This window comes from Galeopterus variegatus, unplaced genomic scaffold, assembly GCF_000696425.1.
Source record: "Galeopterus variegatus unplaced genomic scaffold, G_variegatus-3.0.2 Scaffold452, whole genome shotgun sequence".
NCBI lineage: Eukaryota > Metazoa > Chordata > Mammalia > Dermoptera > Cynocephalidae > Galeopterus > Galeopterus variegatus.
Genome location: NW_007726563.1, coordinates 134,233 through 155,131, shown reverse-complemented (window position 1 = coordinate 155,131; position 20,899 = coordinate 134,233). Strand labels below are relative to the sequence as shown.

The 20,899-nt window shown below is 42.4% G+C and overlaps 2 protein-coding genes and 1 non-coding gene across 7 annotated transcripts in view; 1 reads left to right on the top strand and 2 right to left on the bottom strand.

Moving 5' to 3' along the window:
• Nucleotides 1-676, bottom strand: part of MRPS10 (mitochondrial ribosomal protein S10) — an 8,839-nt gene extending 8,163 nt beyond the window's left edge. Inside the window, exon 1 of the mRNA XM_008568929.1 lies at nucleotides 618-676. Within this exon, the coding sequence (XP_008567151.1) occupies nucleotides 618-665 (48 nt within the window). The 5' untranslated portion in view covers nucleotides 666-676. The remainder of the gene's footprint in view (nucleotides 1-617) is intronic.
• Nucleotides 677-6,018: 5,342 nt separating this feature from the next.
• TRERF1 (transcriptional regulating factor 1) overlaps nucleotides 6,019-20,899 on the bottom strand; it is a 71,201-nt gene continuing 56,320 nt past the window's right edge. For 3 of the 5 annotated variants that reach the window (XM_008568905.1, XM_008568907.1, XM_008568906.1), the window contains exons 11-14: nucleotides 20,341-20,454; nucleotides 14,179-14,379; nucleotides 10,825-11,036; nucleotides 6,019-8,296 (exon numbers count right to left, since the gene is read on the bottom strand). In XM_008568905.1, coding sequence (XP_008567127.1) covers nucleotides 7,972-8,296; nucleotides 10,825-11,036; nucleotides 14,179-14,379; nucleotides 20,341-20,454 — 852 coding nt within the window. In that variant the 3' untranslated portion in view covers nucleotides 6,019-7,971. Of the gene's footprint in view, nucleotides 8,297-10,824; nucleotides 11,037-14,178; nucleotides 14,380-18,023; nucleotides 18,032-20,340; nucleotides 20,455-20,899 lie in introns of all 5 variants that reach the window. The other 2 variants (XM_008568904.1, XM_008568908.1) reach the window with 2 other exon arrangements.
• Nucleotides 13,362-13,435, top strand: TRNAI-GAU. Its single transcript has one exon. It is a non-coding gene; the product is annotated as a tRNA-Ile (tRNA).

Below are 20,899 nucleotides of genomic sequence, written 5' to 3'. Positions count from 1 at the left end.
CCCCCCCCCCCCCCCCCCCCACGAAAAAGCTCTTTGGAGTCCTCAACTCCAAAAATGTAACAGGGTCCTGAGGCCAAAAAGCTTCTCTTCAAAGAAACACAAGAGAATATCTAATCCACTCCTCTGACTTTTGTGTGTGTGTGTGTGTTTTTTAGCAGCTGGCTGGTACAGGGATCGAAACCTGGACCTTGGTTGCTCCTCTGATTTTAGAGACCCTCATCCAAATCTCAGAACCCCGATGTCGAGGTGGCGGGGGATATAATCTCAATTAAGTCCCGCGGGAAGTGCCTGAGATCGTGTGCCAGCTCAGCCCCTAATTTTCGCGAGGCAAGCTTTCGTCTTCTCTGAGCCTGTTTATTTTGCAAACGTGAAAGGAGGGGTTTTGGAATATATGATGGCTTTGACACTCTAAAATTCTTGTTTCTGTCTTTGTCCTGACTCATTAACTGATGTTTAATCTCATGAGAGAATTCGAGATAAAACCAGCCTTCCTGCAAACGGCCTGAGGTCAGGAATAATATCGGGAAACATTCCTGATGGGCAGAACGACAGGTGGCAGTGAGTCTTAGTGGCAACTGTACCCGTCAGCCCACCCAGTCTACCCAGCTTCCCGGTACCTGACAGACGCGCCGATACACAGACCCAATCGCCGTACGCAGCGCCATCTTGCCATCCCGACCTCCCAGGATCGCTTCCGGGATCACAGCGCCGTGCTCAGACCATAGAGTTCGGCAAAAGGAGAGAGTGTATCTTTGTATTCCGGCATAGGAATAACCATAGAGACGTGATTCCTTGCTTTTTGAGGTTGGGTGGGCTCCTCGGTTGAAACCGTGTCTTGATAAAATTGCTTTATCCCTTATGTAGGTAGTTACCGAGTCCCATCAATGTTTTCTCCTTTAAGTCGTGTTTGTCCTACGTGGTTCCTGGGTTGTTGGAGGCAAACATAAAACATGCTTGGAAAAAAATATATATATAATGATATTTTGACAGCAGTTATCTCTGGGTAGTGGGATAATGGTTGACTTATTTTCCTATTTCTCTATTTTTCAAAAATTTCACAAAATTTATATTTAATTAAAAGAAACGTCTACCACACTACTGAGTCCGGGTGCCAATCCTTGACCTTATTGCAATAGCCTTCTAGTTATGTTTCTTAATCCTACCTTCCATCCCTGCACTAATTGGAATTTTTGTGCTCCACCTACCTATCTTGTACACCACTGCCCTACTGATCTTCGTAAATCATTCATTTCCTTATGTTACTCCAGTATTTGAGAATTTACAACAGCTGCCTTCACCTACTACAACAAGCCAGAGGTATTTTTTTCTAGTCATTAATGTGCACCATAATTTAGTTCCAAAGGCTTATAACTGGAATTTGCTGTGATAAATATTTCTTCAATTTGTGCAAATTTCTAAACAAAGTGCTTTCACATATGCAGTTTAGCATAATGGAAAACTCTACACTTATGATCAGGAGATCTGGTTTCTAATCCCAGGTTTACCACTTTGGGCAAGTTACTTCCTCACTGTGAGCCTCAATTTTCTCATGTGTTAAATAGAAATGATAATGATAGTTCCTATTTCAAATAGTTGCTATGAGAATTCAACGAGATACTGACGTATGATGGTTAGTACAGTTCCTGCCACATAATAACAACATGATAAATGTCATCCACTATTTGTAACGTAAAGTTGCATCTGCCTCACCTGCCTCCAAGGTTGTTGAGAAGATTAAAAATAAAAAGATCAAATTTATGAGAACATTTTGTATCATCTAAATATGGTACTTTGCGAATGAAAAGTAGTTGTTTTTCTTCCCACAAGCAGATATTATCCTGTTTTGCAGGCAAGAGAACCAAGGAAGGAGTAGAATGATTTGCTCAAAATCACACAAATTGATGAAAGATCTAGGAGCAGAAACTAGTTTTTCTGACCCCACAGGCTGGCCTCTGTTCACTAGAATTCAGTCCATGTGGAGCAGAGATGCCCAGTGTGATCCCACACCAGACTATGGAAACACTACCCTTCCCCTATGTGCAGTTCTGCTGGACTTAGCTCTGTCCTGCGCTGGCAGGGTGCCCAATGCCCTTCTCAGAATTAGGCTCCCTCTCCAAATTGTGACGTTCAAGGTAGTCTGTCTCAGCCAGTGGAGTTTTCCAACAGCCTCCCCACCCCCAACTCTGTTGCTGCTTCTGAAGTTTGCACAAATTTCTCTATATGGCACTTCTGTGACGGCTCCTCAGCCTGCCTCTCCCCACTTGGGTGCCTCGCTTGGGTGAGTGTTCTGCAGCCATAATGAAGGTGACATTACAGCTTGCCAATGACTTTCACCTGTGTTATCTACTCTGATCCTACAAGAAGATATGAATTTTATCCTAGTTTTATAGGTAAGGAAACTGAGGCTCAAAGTTGAAATGACTCACTCAATGTCATAGGGTTAGTTACAGCTGAATCAAAATCCTAGTTCAATGCCTTTTCTACCTCTGCATGGGGCTGGTGCTGATTCTATGATGAGGTCTCGTTCTATTTAAGTCTCTTTTGGATGAAAGGAATAGAGACACCCACCCATCCCCACCCCAAAAGAAAAAGGGGTTTATTTTTAAAGACATGTGTGGCCTAGACTGCTCCTGGAACTTGAAAAGTATGCTCACAGCACCTTAGGGATTGCATAACCTTTCCGTTCTTCGGAAGCCAACATAATCTTTTTTTTGCGGGGGGGGGGGGGTAGCTGGCCAATATGGGGACAAACATAATCGTTTAGATTGATGGACTTTCTCTGCTTACATATGGTTTCTGCTCCTTCAGGACTCTGCCTTGCATATGGCCAGTGCTTGCTGCCTTTGGCTCACCAAGTTTCTCCATTCATACTCTCAAATGTGCGGATTTGATTTGGTCCCTTCACCTTCCTGGGCTAAGCTCTGTCAAGTGTCACTAAATGGCCTATGGGCCTAATGGCTTTGTTCCACCCTGGTCCAATTAGCTGGGGGCAAGGTGGGAGTGATTGAAAGGGGCAAAACTAGGTTTTGTGAACAGTAGGGCTGCGGACAGGCCTATTTGACATGGTGTGTGGGCATGGACAGTGAGTGCTCTGAAGCTTGGCCTATCCGTTATCAGTCTCTTCCCTAAAGCCTAAACTTTCAAACATCTCTACATCTAATGTAGAGGAGTGGGAGGCTAGTAATTCTACACAGCTGATGCAAGAACACCTTGCTTTATATCCAGGAAAATAAAAGTAGGTACATCAAATATTTCCAAGTTAAATCATATTTTGATTGCTCCAGTTGTTCTGTTTTTAAAGACAGCCCTTTTCAAAAGATTCTCTCTTACATAAAGGAAATAGTTGGCCTGTTAGCATTTTCGTACAGGGATATCTATACTGTAAAGATCACTTATGGTTCATAGGAATATATTATTCAGTTTCTTAAAATGTCTTCTAATTATGTTTTGCTTATGTCAACATTAAAACTCATCCATATTCCTAGAGAACATCTTACTTGGCTGGCTGTAGCTAAGGAAGATAGACTGGGAGTCCATGGGATTCAGAATGGACTCTAAGCAAACTCGTAAGAGGTTTTATTCTCTCTCTCTCTCTTTCTCTCTCTTTCACACACACACACACACACACACACACACGGATAAACATAGCTGGAAGACTAGAGAGGTAATTAATTTAACAGATAGTTGCTGAGCACCTGCTATAAATTGCTATGTATGTGTGGGTGACGGTGAGGGGGCTCAGAATATTAATAAAGCATGACCTTTGCTCCTCCCAGTGGTGGACTTGGATCAGATCCCAGGCCCCCATATGTTCTTTCCAGGTATTAAATTCCTTGGCAGGAAGGAATTGAATCACGTACAATCATCTTCATACACTCTCCTCTCCCATGTATAATAGAGTATGGAATAGTGTCTGGTACATGTTGGCTCATGAGGATTGGCTGAATGAATATAACATAGGGGAGTCTTCAGATTGGACACCTGGGCCCCTGTAAGCAGACTTTAAATTTCTATGACTGGCTAAATGCACACTGCTTCTAGAGGAATTTTATTTGATATAGTACTGTCCAAAATAGATAGCTAAAATTAAAGTAAAAAAACAAAAGAACCTAGAAGAGCAAAAGCTTGAACAGCCATGCCCCACTTAAAAAAATCCAGAATTTCTAATTTCTTCTAAAGTTTGCTGGTAATCAGTAACAGACTTATTAAAATGTTGGGAATCCAGATTTAAAGTGGAAATAAATTAGGGTGGGCATGGACTTTGTGGAGGATTTACTGTAAGATAGATACTTGTATGTAATACTGAGCAACCCCCAAATTGTGGTTTGAGTAATATGATTTAGAGACCACCAAGTCTTCAAGTGGCCCATCCACTGCTTGAATAGCAGAAATGTATGTCCTGGCCTCTAGAGTAGGGGGGACATAATGAACATTCTATCTGATCAGCAGACCTCTACTTCTGTTGTCGACAGAAACCAACTAACAGGCAAGTTAGCATTTATCCAGCATTGAGAAGTCATTTCAATGGCTAGAAAGAAGGAATATTTAAGCCGAATGAAACTCAAAAAGATAATATTTATTTTCAGAGCAGCTGATGCAATACTGAATCAGGTTTTCACAAATAAATATGACAATATCTATTTGGTTACATCTCTATTTGATGAATGCCCATCTATAGGAACTGTAATAAATTTCTGAGAAGGCTAATGACTGGAACCTGTTAAGTAAAATTCTCCTGGTTCTCTTTTTGAAGTACTGCGATAATTTTTTAAAGATGCTTATCATTCAGGGGGAAACAAGCTAGAATGCCCCAGTTTTGTATTTTTAAGGAATGCACCTTTTTAGGACAAGTCTATAAAACATCTTTATTTATTTGTTACATATGATGTTTAAATATAACTTTGCTTTCAAGCTTCAAACTTCTTTTAAACTCCTGGTAAAATAAGACTTCTGGTTCACCTTAACAAAAACTGACCTAGGAAGAAACATTTTTAGCAAAATGTTATTATAAAATTCACTAGAAAATACTGTCCTCTTTTTGCCAAAATGTTACATAAAATCCTTATTAAAAATACACACGTTACAAAAGAAAAATTGTGAATATGCTATACATAGTGCTTTGATATGGACCAAGGTACCTGCATTCTGGGAAAATACAGTTAAGCACACTAGATATTATGATGTCAACTTATAATAGTGCAAACCTGAATAAATTACATCCTGATATGGAAGGCATGCAAGTTATCTGCTGAGAATAGAACATAACGAAGCCAGAACAGGAAGCAATCACCATCATTTAAAAATGTTTTCATTTTTATTACATTAATTTTTTTCAAAAATACTTTTCTTTACAATAGAACTCCTAGAAAATATTTACAACCTTCCTATAATAAAATATAACAGCAGTTAAATATATTTGAAAATAAGATGGGTTTTTCCATAAAATATATCTGTTAACTTTTTATATACAAGCTTTCTCAAAGAGGTCTAAAATCACTAATGAAAAACCATCTGATAGTAAACAGTAACCATGTTGAAGACATTAACCATTAGGAAGAAAAGTTCTTTGGGATGGGGTGGGGAGGGGGGGAGCTAAAACACAACACATACATGCAGGCAGAATCATTTTAGGAAAAAGAAAATAAGTGCAATATTTTACTAGAAAGTCCTTTCTTTTAAGTTGATAGTCAAGAAATACTAATTCAGGAATTTGAACTGTCTCATTAAGGAGGAGTTCTTTGGTTATTTCAAGTCAAAAACCCTTATGCTATACTGCATGGAAAATTAAAATTAAATTGTGCATTATATTTTTGCCGTGGCAACTCGGTTTATTTTTAACATTTAAAACTGGAACAGCTGGGCAAGTCTCCAAACAGAAGGAATACATTTGCTTTATAAACATTTTTCTGGGTGTGTGCTTCTTTGATAGATAAGCTTCCAGAGACCCAATAGTAGAACCATTCCAGACTCACTCTTGAACACCTGTAAATGGAGGGAAGTAGTCACTGGGACAGAGGTGATCAACTGCTCACATGACAGTGGGAATGGTTCTGTAACAGTTCTGCCTCAAAGCTAATGCACACTGCCCAGGCAGTTCCTAACTCAACTGCTTAGATAAAACATAGGGTGGAATAACCTGTCCGAAATGGCAGCAAATAAAACACTTTTTTTCCCCTAAAGATGAAGGAAATCTCCAAGACCTCTTCTCTGAAAACAGAAAGATGGAAATGAAAAGAATCTTTGTATTTTTCTTCTGTCCAAGGCTTTCCTGAGATTCAGAGATCACCACTTGTGTGGGGCTGCTGTGGCCAAAGCCAGCCCCCCATGAGTTTGTGCCAAATGCTTTTGCAGAATCAAATTAAAAGATGCTCAGGTCCTGCCCTCATGCTTCCACTGACATTCTCTCTAATATCAAGCTATTACTGTGCCAGAAAAGAGGCCCAGAATGAGAGCCACACTTACACGGTGCTGGGGAACTATCCTCGCTAGCAAGCATGTACACACTTGCTCTGGAAGTCACACAGCATTAACACTGAAGAGGGAGCTGCAAGAAGGAGGATCCTCTCTGCACTGGAGCTGCAACCCAGGCTAACTTTTGCCCTAACAGTGGGATGGGTCAATCTGACTCAGCTCAAAGGCCTGGGCTAAATGACATTTTTGAAGGAATACAGATTTATTACCGTCAAGTACAAACAGCAGCCCTGCTGACAGGGACAGGAGGAGGCAGAGCAAAGTCATGTAGCTTAGAGAAGTCTAGAAGTGCTTTGGTAAGTGACTTGTAATGAATACATTTACTGTTTAAATGCAAACGTAGCTAAAGTGTCTCTGATCCACTTTTGTTGGCCTTCAATGCCATTTCCCTTGTATTTGCTATCATGTGTTAGAAAATCCTATTTCTCATAGCCAGCATCAAGGTAAACTTCAGTCCAGCAGACGTGAATTATAGCAAAATCTCATTGAATGAGGTTTCACAGTACTACCAAGTGGCACAAGGTAATTTCAGAACTCCACCGACCACTAACAGTGTTGCAAAAGAAAATAGGCTTTTCTGATCCATTTTTTGGGCAAAAGAACACTTCCTGGCATCTCACATACTTCAATGTGAGCCCTTCAACCACTCTCCCTAAAACTGAAAGCAATTCTGGCAACTTAATAGCAACGGTATCTGCCTCCACATGGGTCTCTAGTAAGCTCATGCAGAAAACTCAACACTGCCACCCACAACTCAGAGCTGACCAGCCCCAAGGAAACATGGAAGAGGACACCTCTGGTCCCTAAAGTAGATCCTCAGTAAATCACTGCTGGGAGTGAAAGCCTAAAATTATACAGTACAGTGTTCCTGCAAACAGGCCAAAAAATAACAGGCAATGCAGGGGGAAACCTATTTTCACATTTGGCCAACTCCTCAAATGCCACACATGTTGGAGAAGAGCCATGCCACATGAGGGCTTGCTTTGCCCCCTGGAAAGTTACCCCCAGCCTAGAGTCTCCTGGCAAAGATGCCAAGTTCATGGCAAACTACAGAATGAGGTCAGAACGGAATAAAAATAACTCTTGGTGGGAAAGATGGCCCAAGGCCCCAGCACAAAGAGGGCAGCGTGCTTCACACACACACTCACAGCAAGCTTTGGGATAAAAGGCAACCACAATGGTTGACATCTGAAAGCAATGGAACGTGAACATCAGGTTCATTCCCTGATGGGAACAATTTCATGAGTATCTAGCCCAGATGAAACGCCTCCTAAAGACAGTTGTGCCAATTATTTATTCCCTCCAACTCTCCCACAAAAACAATCTTTTTTTTAAAATAAAAGTTAAAGAAACTGGATTTCTTCCCCCTAAACCTGAATAAAACGACCACTTTTTAAACAGGTAGTTTGAAAGGGTTACAAAACAAGCAGGCAGTCCAGGTTTCCTGATTAATGACGACAGGCCATAGGTTTTCACTGTCTCTAAGTGACAAACAGGGCTTTATAGTTCCGCATCACCCTGTAGCAAGACTGAATCTTGATCATCCAAGAGAAGATCTGTATCCACGACCTCGGCCTCTTCCATGACGCCACCTAACTGCTGGACAACGTTGTCATCAAGGATGTCCACGTCCTTGATGGGTTTGATCAGACTCAGTTGGTCCAGGGGCAGCAGCCCTGGCGCCCCCACTGGCCCTGTAGTCCTCTCAATGGTGGCTGCCATTTCAGCCGCGAAGGCTGCCTTCTGAGCCTTTTGCCTCTGCTGTTCCTCCTGCTGTCTGTGAGTTTTCATGTGCGCGTTTCGGCTTTTGATCTTGAAGAAGACCCTAAAAATAAAGAAAAAGGAGCATGTGAAATTTAGGAGGAGATCTAAGTTCTTGGAAATCCGGGTGCGTGGTTTAATGTTTGGTTTACAATGGCTTTGACAGAGTCCCTGGCTCCTCAGCTCCTAGGACCTCCTCCCCTGTGACCTATCACCTCCCCTCCCTCCTCATCAAGGATTGCAAAGAAAGGGGATGGGGACAGGGACACAGTGATGGTGAGTCAGGCTTCCTTCCTCTGACAATGGAGTAGGCATTCTCAAAGGCCCTCCTGTCCATCTGGGGTCTGAAGCACACGACTTACCTTGTCCTTCAGCCTCCCATTCTCTCCCCACCACTGGCCATGCCCCCTCCACTGGAGAATCCCTAAATCATGCTAGCTCACTCTGACAGTCTCCATCATAAAACTACCTCTCATCCGCCTCTGGCCTCTGTCTCTTTTCTTCCACAGTCAAAACTCTTAAGGGATCTGCCCACTCACACTTGGTGTATCTCCTCTTCCTCTCCTCCACCCTCTCCAATTGGACTGCTATCACCTCCACTTCAACCCAATTGCTTTTCTCAAGGTCACCAGTAACTGTGTGGCCAAATCCAGTGGCCCCTCTTCTGTCTTTACTGTTCATGACTTCTGAGCGGCATCCACCACCCCTTTTCACTTAAGAGCCCTTCTTGCTGGCCATCACGTTATCATAATTTCCTACTGTTGGCTTCAGAATAAAATAGTGGTTCTCAGCTGGGGGTGATTTTGCCCCCAAGGAACATCTGGCCAGGTTTGGAAACATTTTTGGTTGTCACAGCTGGATGTGGTACTTCTGGCATCTAGTGGGTAGCATCCCTGTGCTGCTAAACATCCTGCAATGCAGAGGATGGTCCCTCCTCCCCAAGCAAGGAATTATCAGACCCCGAACGTCAATGGTGCTGAGGTTGAGAAGCCCTAGGATTAAAAGATATCATATTCTTGGGGTTAATTCTCTAGACAAGGGGTTTGCAAACTATAGACAGTGGGCCAAATCCAGCCTGTTTTTACAAATAAAGTTTTACTGGAACACAGATGGCTATTTGTTTATACATTGTCTATGGCTGCTTTTAAACCACCATGGCAAAGCTGAGTAGCTGTGACAGATACAATATGACCTAAGACACCTAAAACAGTTACTATTTGGGCCTTTTTCACAAAACGGTTGCCCACGTGTGAGACTGTCTGTTTATGGAGGGTGGTGGCACAAGTACTCTATATTCATTCCGGAGCTCATAAAGGGAAAAAAAACTGATTTCTAAGGCCTGAGTCAAACAGGGTTGATGAACCACAGTTCCACTTGGATGTACTGAAAACTGTTTAGTGTAATGAACATAATTTCAGCAGCTAAAAGAGGCACTCTGTGAACACTTACCTAACATTATCCTCAGTCTGAAAAACCACAGAAAAATTTTCTATTTTCCATAAAATCTTAGCTGGACTCATGGTATAAAGAGATCCCAAGCAACATAAAAAAGAAGCCAAGAATACATATAATAAATGCCACTGACAGACAGCTAGAAAGCATGAAAAACAGTCATCCCTCCGTATCTGTGGAGGATTGGTTCCAGGACCTCCCATGGATACCAAAATCCACAGATGCTCAAGCCTCTGATATAAAATAGTGTAGTATTTGCATATAACCTGTGCATATCCTCCTGTATACTTTAAATCATCTCTAGATTACTTATAATGCCTAATGCAATGTAAATTCTATTTAAATAGTTGTTATACTGTATTGTTTAGGGGAAAATGACAAGCAAAAAAGGTTGTACACATTCAGTACAGAAAGTTTTTTCCTGATTATTTTCTTTTTCTCTTTTTTTTTTTTTTTTGGGGGGCTCAATAAATGTTAGCTGTTACTATCACCACTTAGTGTCAGTTTTCCCCTCTTAGTTGTTATTTAAATTATACCTAAAAGGAGAGAGATGACAAATAAGTATTATTTCATATGTCAACTCTGAACAATTGGTTGTGCTAGCTTGAAGCATTAGAATGAAAAGGATTTGATGCCCTGTCTCAATGTGATAGCAAAAAATATGGTAATTGATTAGCAATGTCTGCCTGGACCCAGGAGTGAGCCGTAGTGGTAGAAGTGCCATGTATGAGCCATCTCTGCTATAGAGAGTTCCTGATTAGGCGTTCTAGTGCCATTCTCAAGTCTCTCAGCAGGGATGCAAAGAGAGTGACACCAGTGAAAATGGTTTGGTTGTGAAGGGAAGTGGGAATCAGAGTCCCACTCACCGGTTCTGGAAAAGAGTGAAGTTTTGTCACTAGAGATGATGTCTATAGTCCCTCTGAAGATGTCCACCCTTACTAGGCTCTAGCATATAAGAGGGCCACATTCTGAGTTAGGGACAAGGTCCATCATACAGACCCTAAGTATGGTATAAAGGAGAGTTTTGAGAGTCTAGGTTCTTTTTCTAGTTGAAGAAACCTCAGACTATCTCAGCCTGGCCCCCATAGAGCAATTATCTGTCACAAACTTAGATTCAGTCCCTGGTCCAGCTTCACCTACTTGCCACACTCCTTGCAGGGGAAGATGGTGGTGGGGTCCGTCTCACCGCTGGTGGTGCTATGAGAGGGCGAGCTCTTTACTGAGCAGTATCCACTCTGGGTGCCTCCAGGCTTCTGCTTCCCAGAGGGGACAGCACCTCGGGCTTTGGTCACCTGGTTGGTGCCACCGTGGATGCGGGCGTGGCCATTCAGTGCCTGTCGGGAGCTGAACACCTGGGGAAGAAAGGGAGTGACATGACATCTACAGTCCTGAAAAGGAAATTAGGGTTATTAGTTACTCGGTGGTAAAACATGTGATACTCGAGACAGTGTCTAACAACAGGGCACATGGGTTTGTTTTACATAAGCAAACTTTGGATATGTGCCACAGACAGAAAAGATCAAATACCACAATCACAAATGCTGTGCCAATAAGAAATCTCATCATTGTTATAACCAGAAGACAAGAGAGGTAATGTGGCACAGTAGAAAGGACAGAGCTACTGTCCATAAGTCAGATCAGGGGTCTAGATCCAGCTCTGTCATTACTAACAGTGAGGCCATTAGGCCATCTCCCTTCTATACACTTTATTTTTTTCCATCTGCAAAATAAGGGGGTTGGACCAGCTTTCAAACTTTTTTTTTTAAGCTGAAAACCACCTCCCTCCCTCCCTTTTTCTTCCTTCCTTCCTCCCTTCCTCCCTCCTCTCTTTTTTAACAAATCAGGTCTTACTCAAAAGCTCGAGTTAAAAGCAGAGGTGCTCTGGCTAAAACAGAGACAGCACCCCAGAACTGAGCCAGTTTGCTCTCCTCTGTCTCTCCCCAGGAAGCCCTAGTACTCCAAGGAACATAGATTGAAAGTCATTTATTAGGGTTCTTTGGTATACTCTATATGTTATGTATAGTCTTAATCAGTAGCCCATTGCTGAAACAATGTTTAAGACCCCAAATTTTAATACAGGATGATAAAAAGGGGAAGGACCTGGGCAGTCTTTGGAAGCTTGCTATAAAACAGGGTTTCTCAACCTCAGCACTACTGACATTTTGGGGCTGGATGATTCTTCCTTGTCAAGAGCTGTGTTGCATAGGATGTTTAGCAGCATCTCTGGCCTCTGCCTACCAAATGCAAGTAGCACTTCCCCAGTTGTGACAAAAATGTCTGCAAAATTGACTGTCATGTGTTCTTGGGCAACAAATCATCCCCAGTTCAGAACAACTGTTGTAGAGGGATGTAATCCACACCCCTGAATTCCAAGAGCCCCGACTTCTAACTTATTAAACTCATCAGCTAAAGGGAGTCCCCATCTGGCTGTCCAACTGTAGGGGTTGCTCTGTGTTAAGTTCATGAGCTCTGTTTATTGTCTTATAGAGAAAAAAAAAAATCCCAGCTACAGTGCGCCGCTTGGGAGTGTGGTGGCGCTCCCGCCGAGGGTTCGGATCCCACATACAGACCGGTTCCCGCTCACTGGCTGAGCGAGGTGTGGGAGCAACACCGAGGGTTGCGATCCCGTTGCCAGTCCCAGTCCGGTATGGGTGTAACACTGAGGGTTGTGATCCGTTGCCGGACACGAAAAAAGACAAAAAGGAAAAAAAAAAATCAGTCCCAGTCCGGTATGGGTGCAACACTGAGGGTTGTGATCCGTTGCCGGACACGAAAAAAGACAAAAAGGAAAAAAAAAAATTTTGCTGAGCAGTTCTGATTGGGGAAACTAAAAGATGACTTCCCACTTAGTAAACTATTTACTGCATGCCAAAACTACAAATTGTGGATGCATCTAATTTATGAACAAAGTCAGCAAGAAATACTGACTTTTCAAGCCACATCTTCATCACCCCTGAACTAAAGTGCTCTATCCAGAATGGCAATGATGCAGAAGCCAGTCACTAAACAAACGTAGAGACAAAAACAAGCTAGCAATTTCCTATGTTCAAAGCTAATGCAAAATCTTTCTTTCTTTTTTTTTCTTAAATGTAAATCAAGTGCATTTTTGCCTTGGGATCTAAGCATTTTAAAGACCTGCTTTCTTCATCTAAGTGACTCAATAAGCAGCATTCAATACACTCTGGAAAACAGTATTGTCCTATATAATACAGAAGCAAAGACAAGAGCATTAAGTCAAGGAAAATGGGGCTTCTTGAAATAGGAGCAACATTCTCATTTTGGGGACAATACTTCTAGAACTTGCCTATACAGGTGTGCCTGGCTTTAAGAAACTTGATTCGGGAAAAGTTCACCAATTCAGATTAGTGGGGGACCAGTAGGAGACTAACTGTCCAAAATAAACAACTTTAGGGCCGACCCTATGGCTCACTTGGGTGAGTGTGGCACTGGGAGTGCAGTGGCGCTCCCACCATGGGTTCAGATCCTATATAGGGATGGCCGGGCCATGGGTTCAGATCGTATATAGGGATGGCCGGTGCGCTCACTGGCTGAGCGCGGTGCGGGCGACACCAAGCCGAGGGTTACGACCCCCTTACCAGTCACAAAAAAGAAACAAACAAACAAACAAAATAAATAAACAACTTTTAAAAATATCCTTTAAAATACACATGGAGACTGGCTGGTTAGCTCAGTTGGTTAGAGTGTGGTGCTGATAACACCAAGGTCCATGGTTCAATCCCTGTACTGGTCAGCTGCCAGAATAAATAAATAAATAGAAAATAAAATATACATGGAGCCTTAGACTAGGCCATTACTGATTCTGTAAAGGCCTTTCTTTAGTGCTAAGGATGATCAGACAGCAAACTTGTTTTATTTTAGCTAAATGATGCTACTAAAGTACTTGAAAAGTACTAGGCTAAGTAGTTACACAGACTCATTTTCAGCCTATTTACATGATGAATTTGCTTAGTAAATATTTTTCCCCCACAGAATATAAATCATTGTAACACCCTTCTCAAATTTGAAATTAGTGACATCTGAATTAGTAACACTTTATGGGATATAAAATGCAAAACATTCCAGACAGTGGGGGCAAGTAATTATGTTATAAAAAGATCTCTGGGCTCTCCTGTTGCATTTAAGTGCATGTTGACAGGGCATGACCTTGGGTGACATGCAGCCCAGGGGAGTGCCGAGGCACTGGGACATGAGGAATGCACATTCTGGAGGCAACACTCACTGCAAAGCTTGGAATCACACACTTCCTAAGGTCAGGGACCATCTTTGCATTCTCCAGTATGCAGCATTGTGCTTGACACAGAACACACACTCCATAAATATCTGCTGGCGAATGAGTAAGAAAACAATGGAGTGCCCTCTGCCAAACCCTCACTGCTGCAACTGCACCCTTTCCAAAAGGTATAGACTCTTAAAGCCAGGCACAGCTGTACAGCCCTTGCTTGTCCCAGATCCCCAGACGACAGAGACACTTACGGCCCCACAGTTGGGCATTTCACAGATGAAGGAGCCTGAGGGCTGGCCAAGGGCCTGTAGGGGTGGTCCCTCTGTGGGAGCCAGGACAGGGACTGATGGCGGCTCTGGGGACTTCGGCACTCCACTCTCCTCTTCTTTTGTGGATTTCCTGTCTTCTTCCATGTCCTCCTCCTCCTCTTCTAACTCCTCTTCTTCACTTGTCTAGTGTTAAGGTAATAAAAGCAAGAGGGAAAGCCCCCAAATGGCATTCTTAATGATGAACAGGACTCACAGACCAGTAAAGGGGAGGGGGCTGGACACTGGGGCTGTGACACTTTCTTCTGCATAAGGAACAGCTGACAAATCCTGCTGGGCACAATCTCTAAAAGGTTGGTCAAGGAAGTCCCCCTGGCTCCTCATCATTTTGGGTCCCCTCGTCACTTATATAAAAAGATGCTGAGGCATAGAGGAGAGATTTCTGCATTTAGAGATTCTCTACATTGTTTGAAACTATCAGGCCTTGAAAATGACTAAAACTCAGGCAGGCTTCTCCGCTTGTGAGTAGCTTTGTCTCCTCACAGCAGTGAGGAGGGCTTTCAAGCACTAATAATACTGTGGAAACCCCACTAAAGAAAGAGTAAAGACCTATAATGATTTGTTTAACAGGTTTTATAACACGCTTCTGTGCAAGATGCCTGATTTGACCCTCAGTACGTGGAAATCATGTGGCACAGGCAACGCTCCTACTCTGGTCTTGATAGAAAATAGAATGAATAGGAGGGAGCGTGGAGGGGAGATTCCCTTTTATTTATCATGTGCTTTTTCTTTTGTCTGTGACCATGGGCTTGGAGAAAGCAGTGTATTCAGTCCTTCTATTTACTCATTTTCTCCCATCAGGGGCATTTTATGAAAAAGAACAATAAAACACTTTCTATGAAGACTTATCCTCTCTGCTTATATGTTCCCTTCTCCCCACTTCAGAAGAGCAGCCTGTGGAGAATGAAGCAGAAGGTCCCTGCCTCCTCAAGGTTAACAAAATAGTAAGTTACTGGAGCAGCTTGGAGCGGGCACCTGGGAGCCCTGGGATGGAAGGCAGGGGTCTAGAAGGCCCTCATTCTACCTCTTGCTTAACTACTTTATTCTGTTCTCTCCATCCACACTGGGGTGGGATGAAGGATGCTGGCTCCTGCAGGTCCAGAAACGGCTGAGGACTGGGAAAGGGAATCCTGTCATATAATACCCTCATTTCAGCTAATATTCTACACTTTACAAAGTGCTTTCACATTTACCATGTCATTGAATAGGCTGTAAACAGTTCTCCCATTTTACAAATGAGGAAGTGAAAGGTATGTCCAGCTGCCTCTGACCCTGACAGTTCGTTTGTCTCTGCCAGGCTCCTTTGGCACACCCCCTGCTTAAAGCATATGGGCTCCAGTTTGCTTTAACCCAACGGCGATGTAACTCTGAGTGAGCCTACAATTCTTAGAACCCAGAAGCAAGAATTTCCAAGTGGGATAAAGATTTCTGAGAATAGTAGTACCCTGGGATCCAGAAGCCAGAAGCTTCCTTTCTCCAGTTTGGATTTGGGGGGTGGGGGTGGGGGTTGCAATAGTGCCCAGTCAGAGTGAGGCAATTAGCACCCTCTTAGTGTTTCAGCACTGTCTATATCTAATATCACATATATGCATATTTAAGATGATGTCTTAACAGGATGTATTTAAGAAATGGTACCATTTCCAGTTGGTTAATCAGGATTAATTAGTGATAATTACATTTGCTGGAAGACCTCAATGAATACTGATGTGGGTCTAATACATTTTACAGAGTGGTTTATGATATGAGCTGTAGGCCTCTTACTAGTATAGAATATATGGGTTGACTTCACTTAGGTGGTTTCATTCCCGTAGCAATCCACCATATTTCAGTCCCAAAGAGTTTCAGGCAAAACCCAACTCCAAGGGTTTGCCTTTTTTTTTTTTCTTTTTTTAATAGAACTGGAATTTTGTGGTCTCAAATATGAGGTAGACCATGGCCTACAATTTGTCATTTAAAATGAATTACACAATAACTTTCAATGGTAATGGCATTTGTTTCATGATACTTGCTATAATTACAATTTTCTCACAATACCATTCTTTAGCTTAAAAACTCTTAGAAGAAACATTCCATATGGCCACAAAATTATACATTAAATTATTCTGTACTGTGATTATGTATGTCTCAGGAATTTAGATAGGTTTTAGTCCAACTGGCAATCTATACGTGTTCACAAACTGATTTATCAGTAAGCCATATGGCTCATCAAAGTGACTAAGAGATACAAAGATAGGACAAAAATCCTAACATGTAGAACTCTGTATCAACAAGTTGGCCATTTTGTGATGTACTGTGAAATGAAACATTTAGTAATACTCCAAAATTAAGAAGGTGGGCAAATACAGGGCTTGAGGTGGTTATACATTAAACATGGTGCTCAAAACCTTGAGTATCCACAATAAGAGTTTCTTGAGGAGGATGATATTTTTAGTTCTCAGGCATGTAAGTGGATTCACATTATAAGAAACTGGTAGTTTACAATACAAATGCTCAACAACCTAAATTTTCTCAAAGACACAAATTTGAGTGTCAGAGTCACTAATGATAACGATGACGACAGTATACTAAATGCCTGGTATGAATCAGGCACTGAACAAACACACACACATATATACACATGCACATTTCTAGTTCTCACAACAACCCTGTACAAATTTTTCTTTTTTATACAAATAAGGAAATTGGCCAGAAAAGTAATATCCCCAAAGTCACATAGCTGGTAAAGAAGCTGAACTGAGACTGAAAACCCGGCCTGTCTGATTCTAAAACCTCAGCTTTCTTCACTCCTTGGTCCTGGTGCAAATGTCCACAAATACACATTTGTCCGTCTGTATATAGCTTAGAGATCCTAGACCTCTCAGAACCATTGGCACCACCTGCCTTTAGGTGTCAAAGGGAAGTAGGATGTTTCCCACGCTCCTTGCCAATGGACCATGTTGTAGGTAAACAGGTGTTGACATCATGGGTGAGCCTGACCTTTGCCCTTGGAGCCCTGACTGCTGTTTTCTAAAGTCAGTTACCTGCCTTGGCTGGTTTCTCAAACTGTGCTGAATTTTGGTCAGAGCCAACCCAATAGACTTGCCCTGAGTGGGGGAGCAGGAGCATGGGCAGGGGATAGGAAGGTGTAGGCAGCACACTTTCCTCCCACCTTCTTAACAGAATCCATCTTGGTCCCCTTCTGCCTCCAGGGGGAAAGGGCCCACAGTGGCTCAAGCCAGAAGACAAACTAGCCCTGCAGAGTGGGCAAATGTGCTATGCTGACTTCCTGGCTGCCTAAACAGTAACTATTCTTCACAAACCTCCTCTCTCCTTTAAGTCCTCAATAACTCCTGAGCTCCCAGAGTGTGTTCCATCCGGGGGGAATGGTCACCTGCCCTTTAATAAAACATTGAGGATACATGACCAGGAGAGCCATCCCAGGTGTCCCAAGCAGGCTCAGAGGACAAAACAGGACCATGTCCTCGGACTGTGCCTTCTGCACCCTCCCCAGCCCTTGCACGATCCCAGCTTTTCATCTTCGTTTGGCAAACTATGCTCAGAAGGCTGACTGCCCACAAGAAAGCCGGGAGCTACCACACTGGCCTTCTATTAAGATTTCCTTGTTTTTTGTGGTCCTGAGTCATCTCTGCACATAAGCCTTTTGCTCCCTCTAAGCTCACAAGTGACGAGGGTGTGGATGCTCCTGACTCAGCCTAATACTGGTTCCTGCAGAAGAAGCCCAAGAAGGTGTGGACCCTTAACTTAACTTCTCCTCTTTGCTCTGAGGCTACACGCTGGTCTGGGCCTTTCTACCCATCTTCAAAGCCCTGTCAGCCCGAGATGGTGCCTCTGCTGTGTGCGGTAACATCTTCCTTAGTTGTGCTCCTCTGTTCAGCATCCCCTTGTTCACTCCGTCTCCCTCTGAAGAGTTCATAGAGTGAACATTGCTATGAACCAGAGTGACTCCTGTCTCAGAAAAATGTTCACTCACTCATTCATCCCATCAATATTTATTGAGTGCCTCTATTATGCGAGGCATTGTCCTAGGCACTTGGTAACACCCAAGCCTAAGAGATGCCAATTTACCTCAGGAGACCATATCCTCTGATTTTGCCCTTTTCCAAAACATGGCACTGACAGAACCTGAACATTCCAGAATTGGAAAGAACTTTCCAAATCACCTAAATCATCTGCCTTATTTTACAGATCAGCAAACCTGGAGGCCAGTTCCTAGGTATCCAAGGCTAGGATTCTTTGTGCTTCCTTGTATACTGTCTATTATACTCATTTGAAAAGCAATGCTCTGTGTGACCTCAGGAAAGCTACTTCCCCTCTCTGGGTCTCAACCTTCTGCCTGTGAAATGGTGGAACTGGGTGAGAGAAGTCCTAAGGCTATATCTAAGACTTCCTGGTTCTCATCTTATACTGCTTTTAAACACTCATGTGGTTCTTGGTAAACTTTCAACTTGTGTATGTCACATCTTCCCAGCTAGAATACATGCTCTGATGGTGTGGGGGAGAGGAGGCAGAGGCCATTTAACATCCGTGGATAATCTATAGCACTACATACATATTGCTGTTTACATTGGTGGAAATGTAATTGCTTTTAGTTGGTTGGACCACAGAGGGCCATATGGTTTTTTTTACATGTTAGGCCACAGATAAACAAAGGCTATTCTGATATAAGACATCACTATTTAAAGAAGAAAACAAAAGCCCTATCACAAGAAACCCTGAAGACAGAATACTGCCATCTCTGATCAAAAAATGGCAATACCTTTCTATCCCAGATTTCTATCTTCTCTGATATTTGGGCCCAAATATAAATTATACATGTGTGTATATTTCATAGCTAGAATCAATTCTAGTTAAAAACTAAGATTTTGAAGCATTAGTGAGTCCAAGTGTTTTTACACTACAAGAATTTGCTTTTGATTGCTCTTAAGTATTATACAAGGGAATCAGACTGAGACAATACACTCACTAGCTATGTGACCATGGCCAATTTACTTAAAGCTCTATGCCTCAGTTTCCTACAACACAGAATTGGTATTAAATGAATTAAATTGGATTACATGAGTTCAATATTTGTTAAGTGCCTACCATAATTCCTGGCACAAAGAAAGTGCTATTCAAATGTGTGTTAAAGAAAATTACCCCATATGCCCTAACACTTACAACTGGGGCACAACTGGGAATGAAAATATAATTACAAATATTCACATAATTCATGAATTCCTAACACTTTCACTGATGTGAAAGAGGCTGGAGTTTTGCTGGTGATAGAGGCTAGCTGGAGTTTAGTAATTCGTTGTTAGACATAATTTTTATATACGCATACATGGTAGGTAATGCTTTCCACCAAGTATGAAAAGGGGATCTCCCCTGGCTATGGATGCAGGGAGGAGAGTTCATTACAAGGATCACAAGTGATAGTAATTGCCAAAGCCACACATATGGAGTTTAGAGACTCCTTCCATCTTGCTATGTCTTTAGTATGTACTTAATCTTAATATGCCGACGATTTGGGGTTGTTGGCTAATGAAAGAAATCAATGCCAGGGAAAAATGGTGATGTACAGAGTACAATCATCTACATAGTGCTAACCAGTTCCTCAGTGATTGAGAGTTCTTGGTACTGTCTAGAGGTCAAAGCTCCTCTTGCTCATGCTTTATGGAGACTGTGGCAAAATCCTAGGGTTCCTCTTTCTTTTTGAGGCATATTATGGTCTCAGGTCAGTAGTATCTGTGACATGGAAATTCAGGAAGGAATATCCCAGGGGTCAGGACGCCCGCTTATAAACTAACCAAATTAAGGCTGGGACCATCCTGGCTTAACTTTCCTGGCTACTACCTGCCTTAAAACACAAGCTAGCTTTCACCTCCATAACTAACCCCTGAGTTACAGGCCAAAAGTTAGATGCTTTCCCTCTGTCTACACCAGGAAGTCAAACCGTAAATTCCACGAGGGAGCTGGGTCCCTGTCACCCTCTCACTGCGGCTATCTGGCCCTCTCTGTAGCAAAGCCAACCAAACACCAGTCACTTACTAACCTGGGTGTGGGTAGGAATGGGGCCAGCACAAGCAACAACTTGGTAGCATCACTCACCATGCAATCATCGATGATTTCTGCGAGGCGTGTCCTGTGTTTCCGCCCTAACCGCATTATTTTTTTCCACGTGTAGTAGTACTCCACACACTGGGCCACTGTCTTTGACTTCACCTGTTGGGAAAGTGAGCTCAAGATTAGCTCCAGCAGTGGACATTGAGCAAAGACAGCAAGTTCTTTGAATATTTAATTTTGTAACAGGTAACAAATAAGTTTATGTAGTTCAGTAAAAATATATATATAGTAAAAAGCCTCCTTCCTATGCATATTCTCATTCCTCACCCCTGCAACACAGGTAGCCCCACTCGCATCAATTTCTTGGGTACCATACCAGAATTTCTTTATGCATGCACCAAGAAACACAAAAAATATTTCTCCTCCCACCATCTTTCCTCACAAAAGGTAGCGTACTTATAAATATTGGTTTGCAACTTGTTTTTTTTTGTTTTTTGTTTTTGTTTTACAATATAGCTTGGAGACTTTCTCAGATTAATCCACAGAGACCTTGCTCATTTTTTAACCCATAAAACAGCTGCTTTTTCATTTAATGTACATGAAT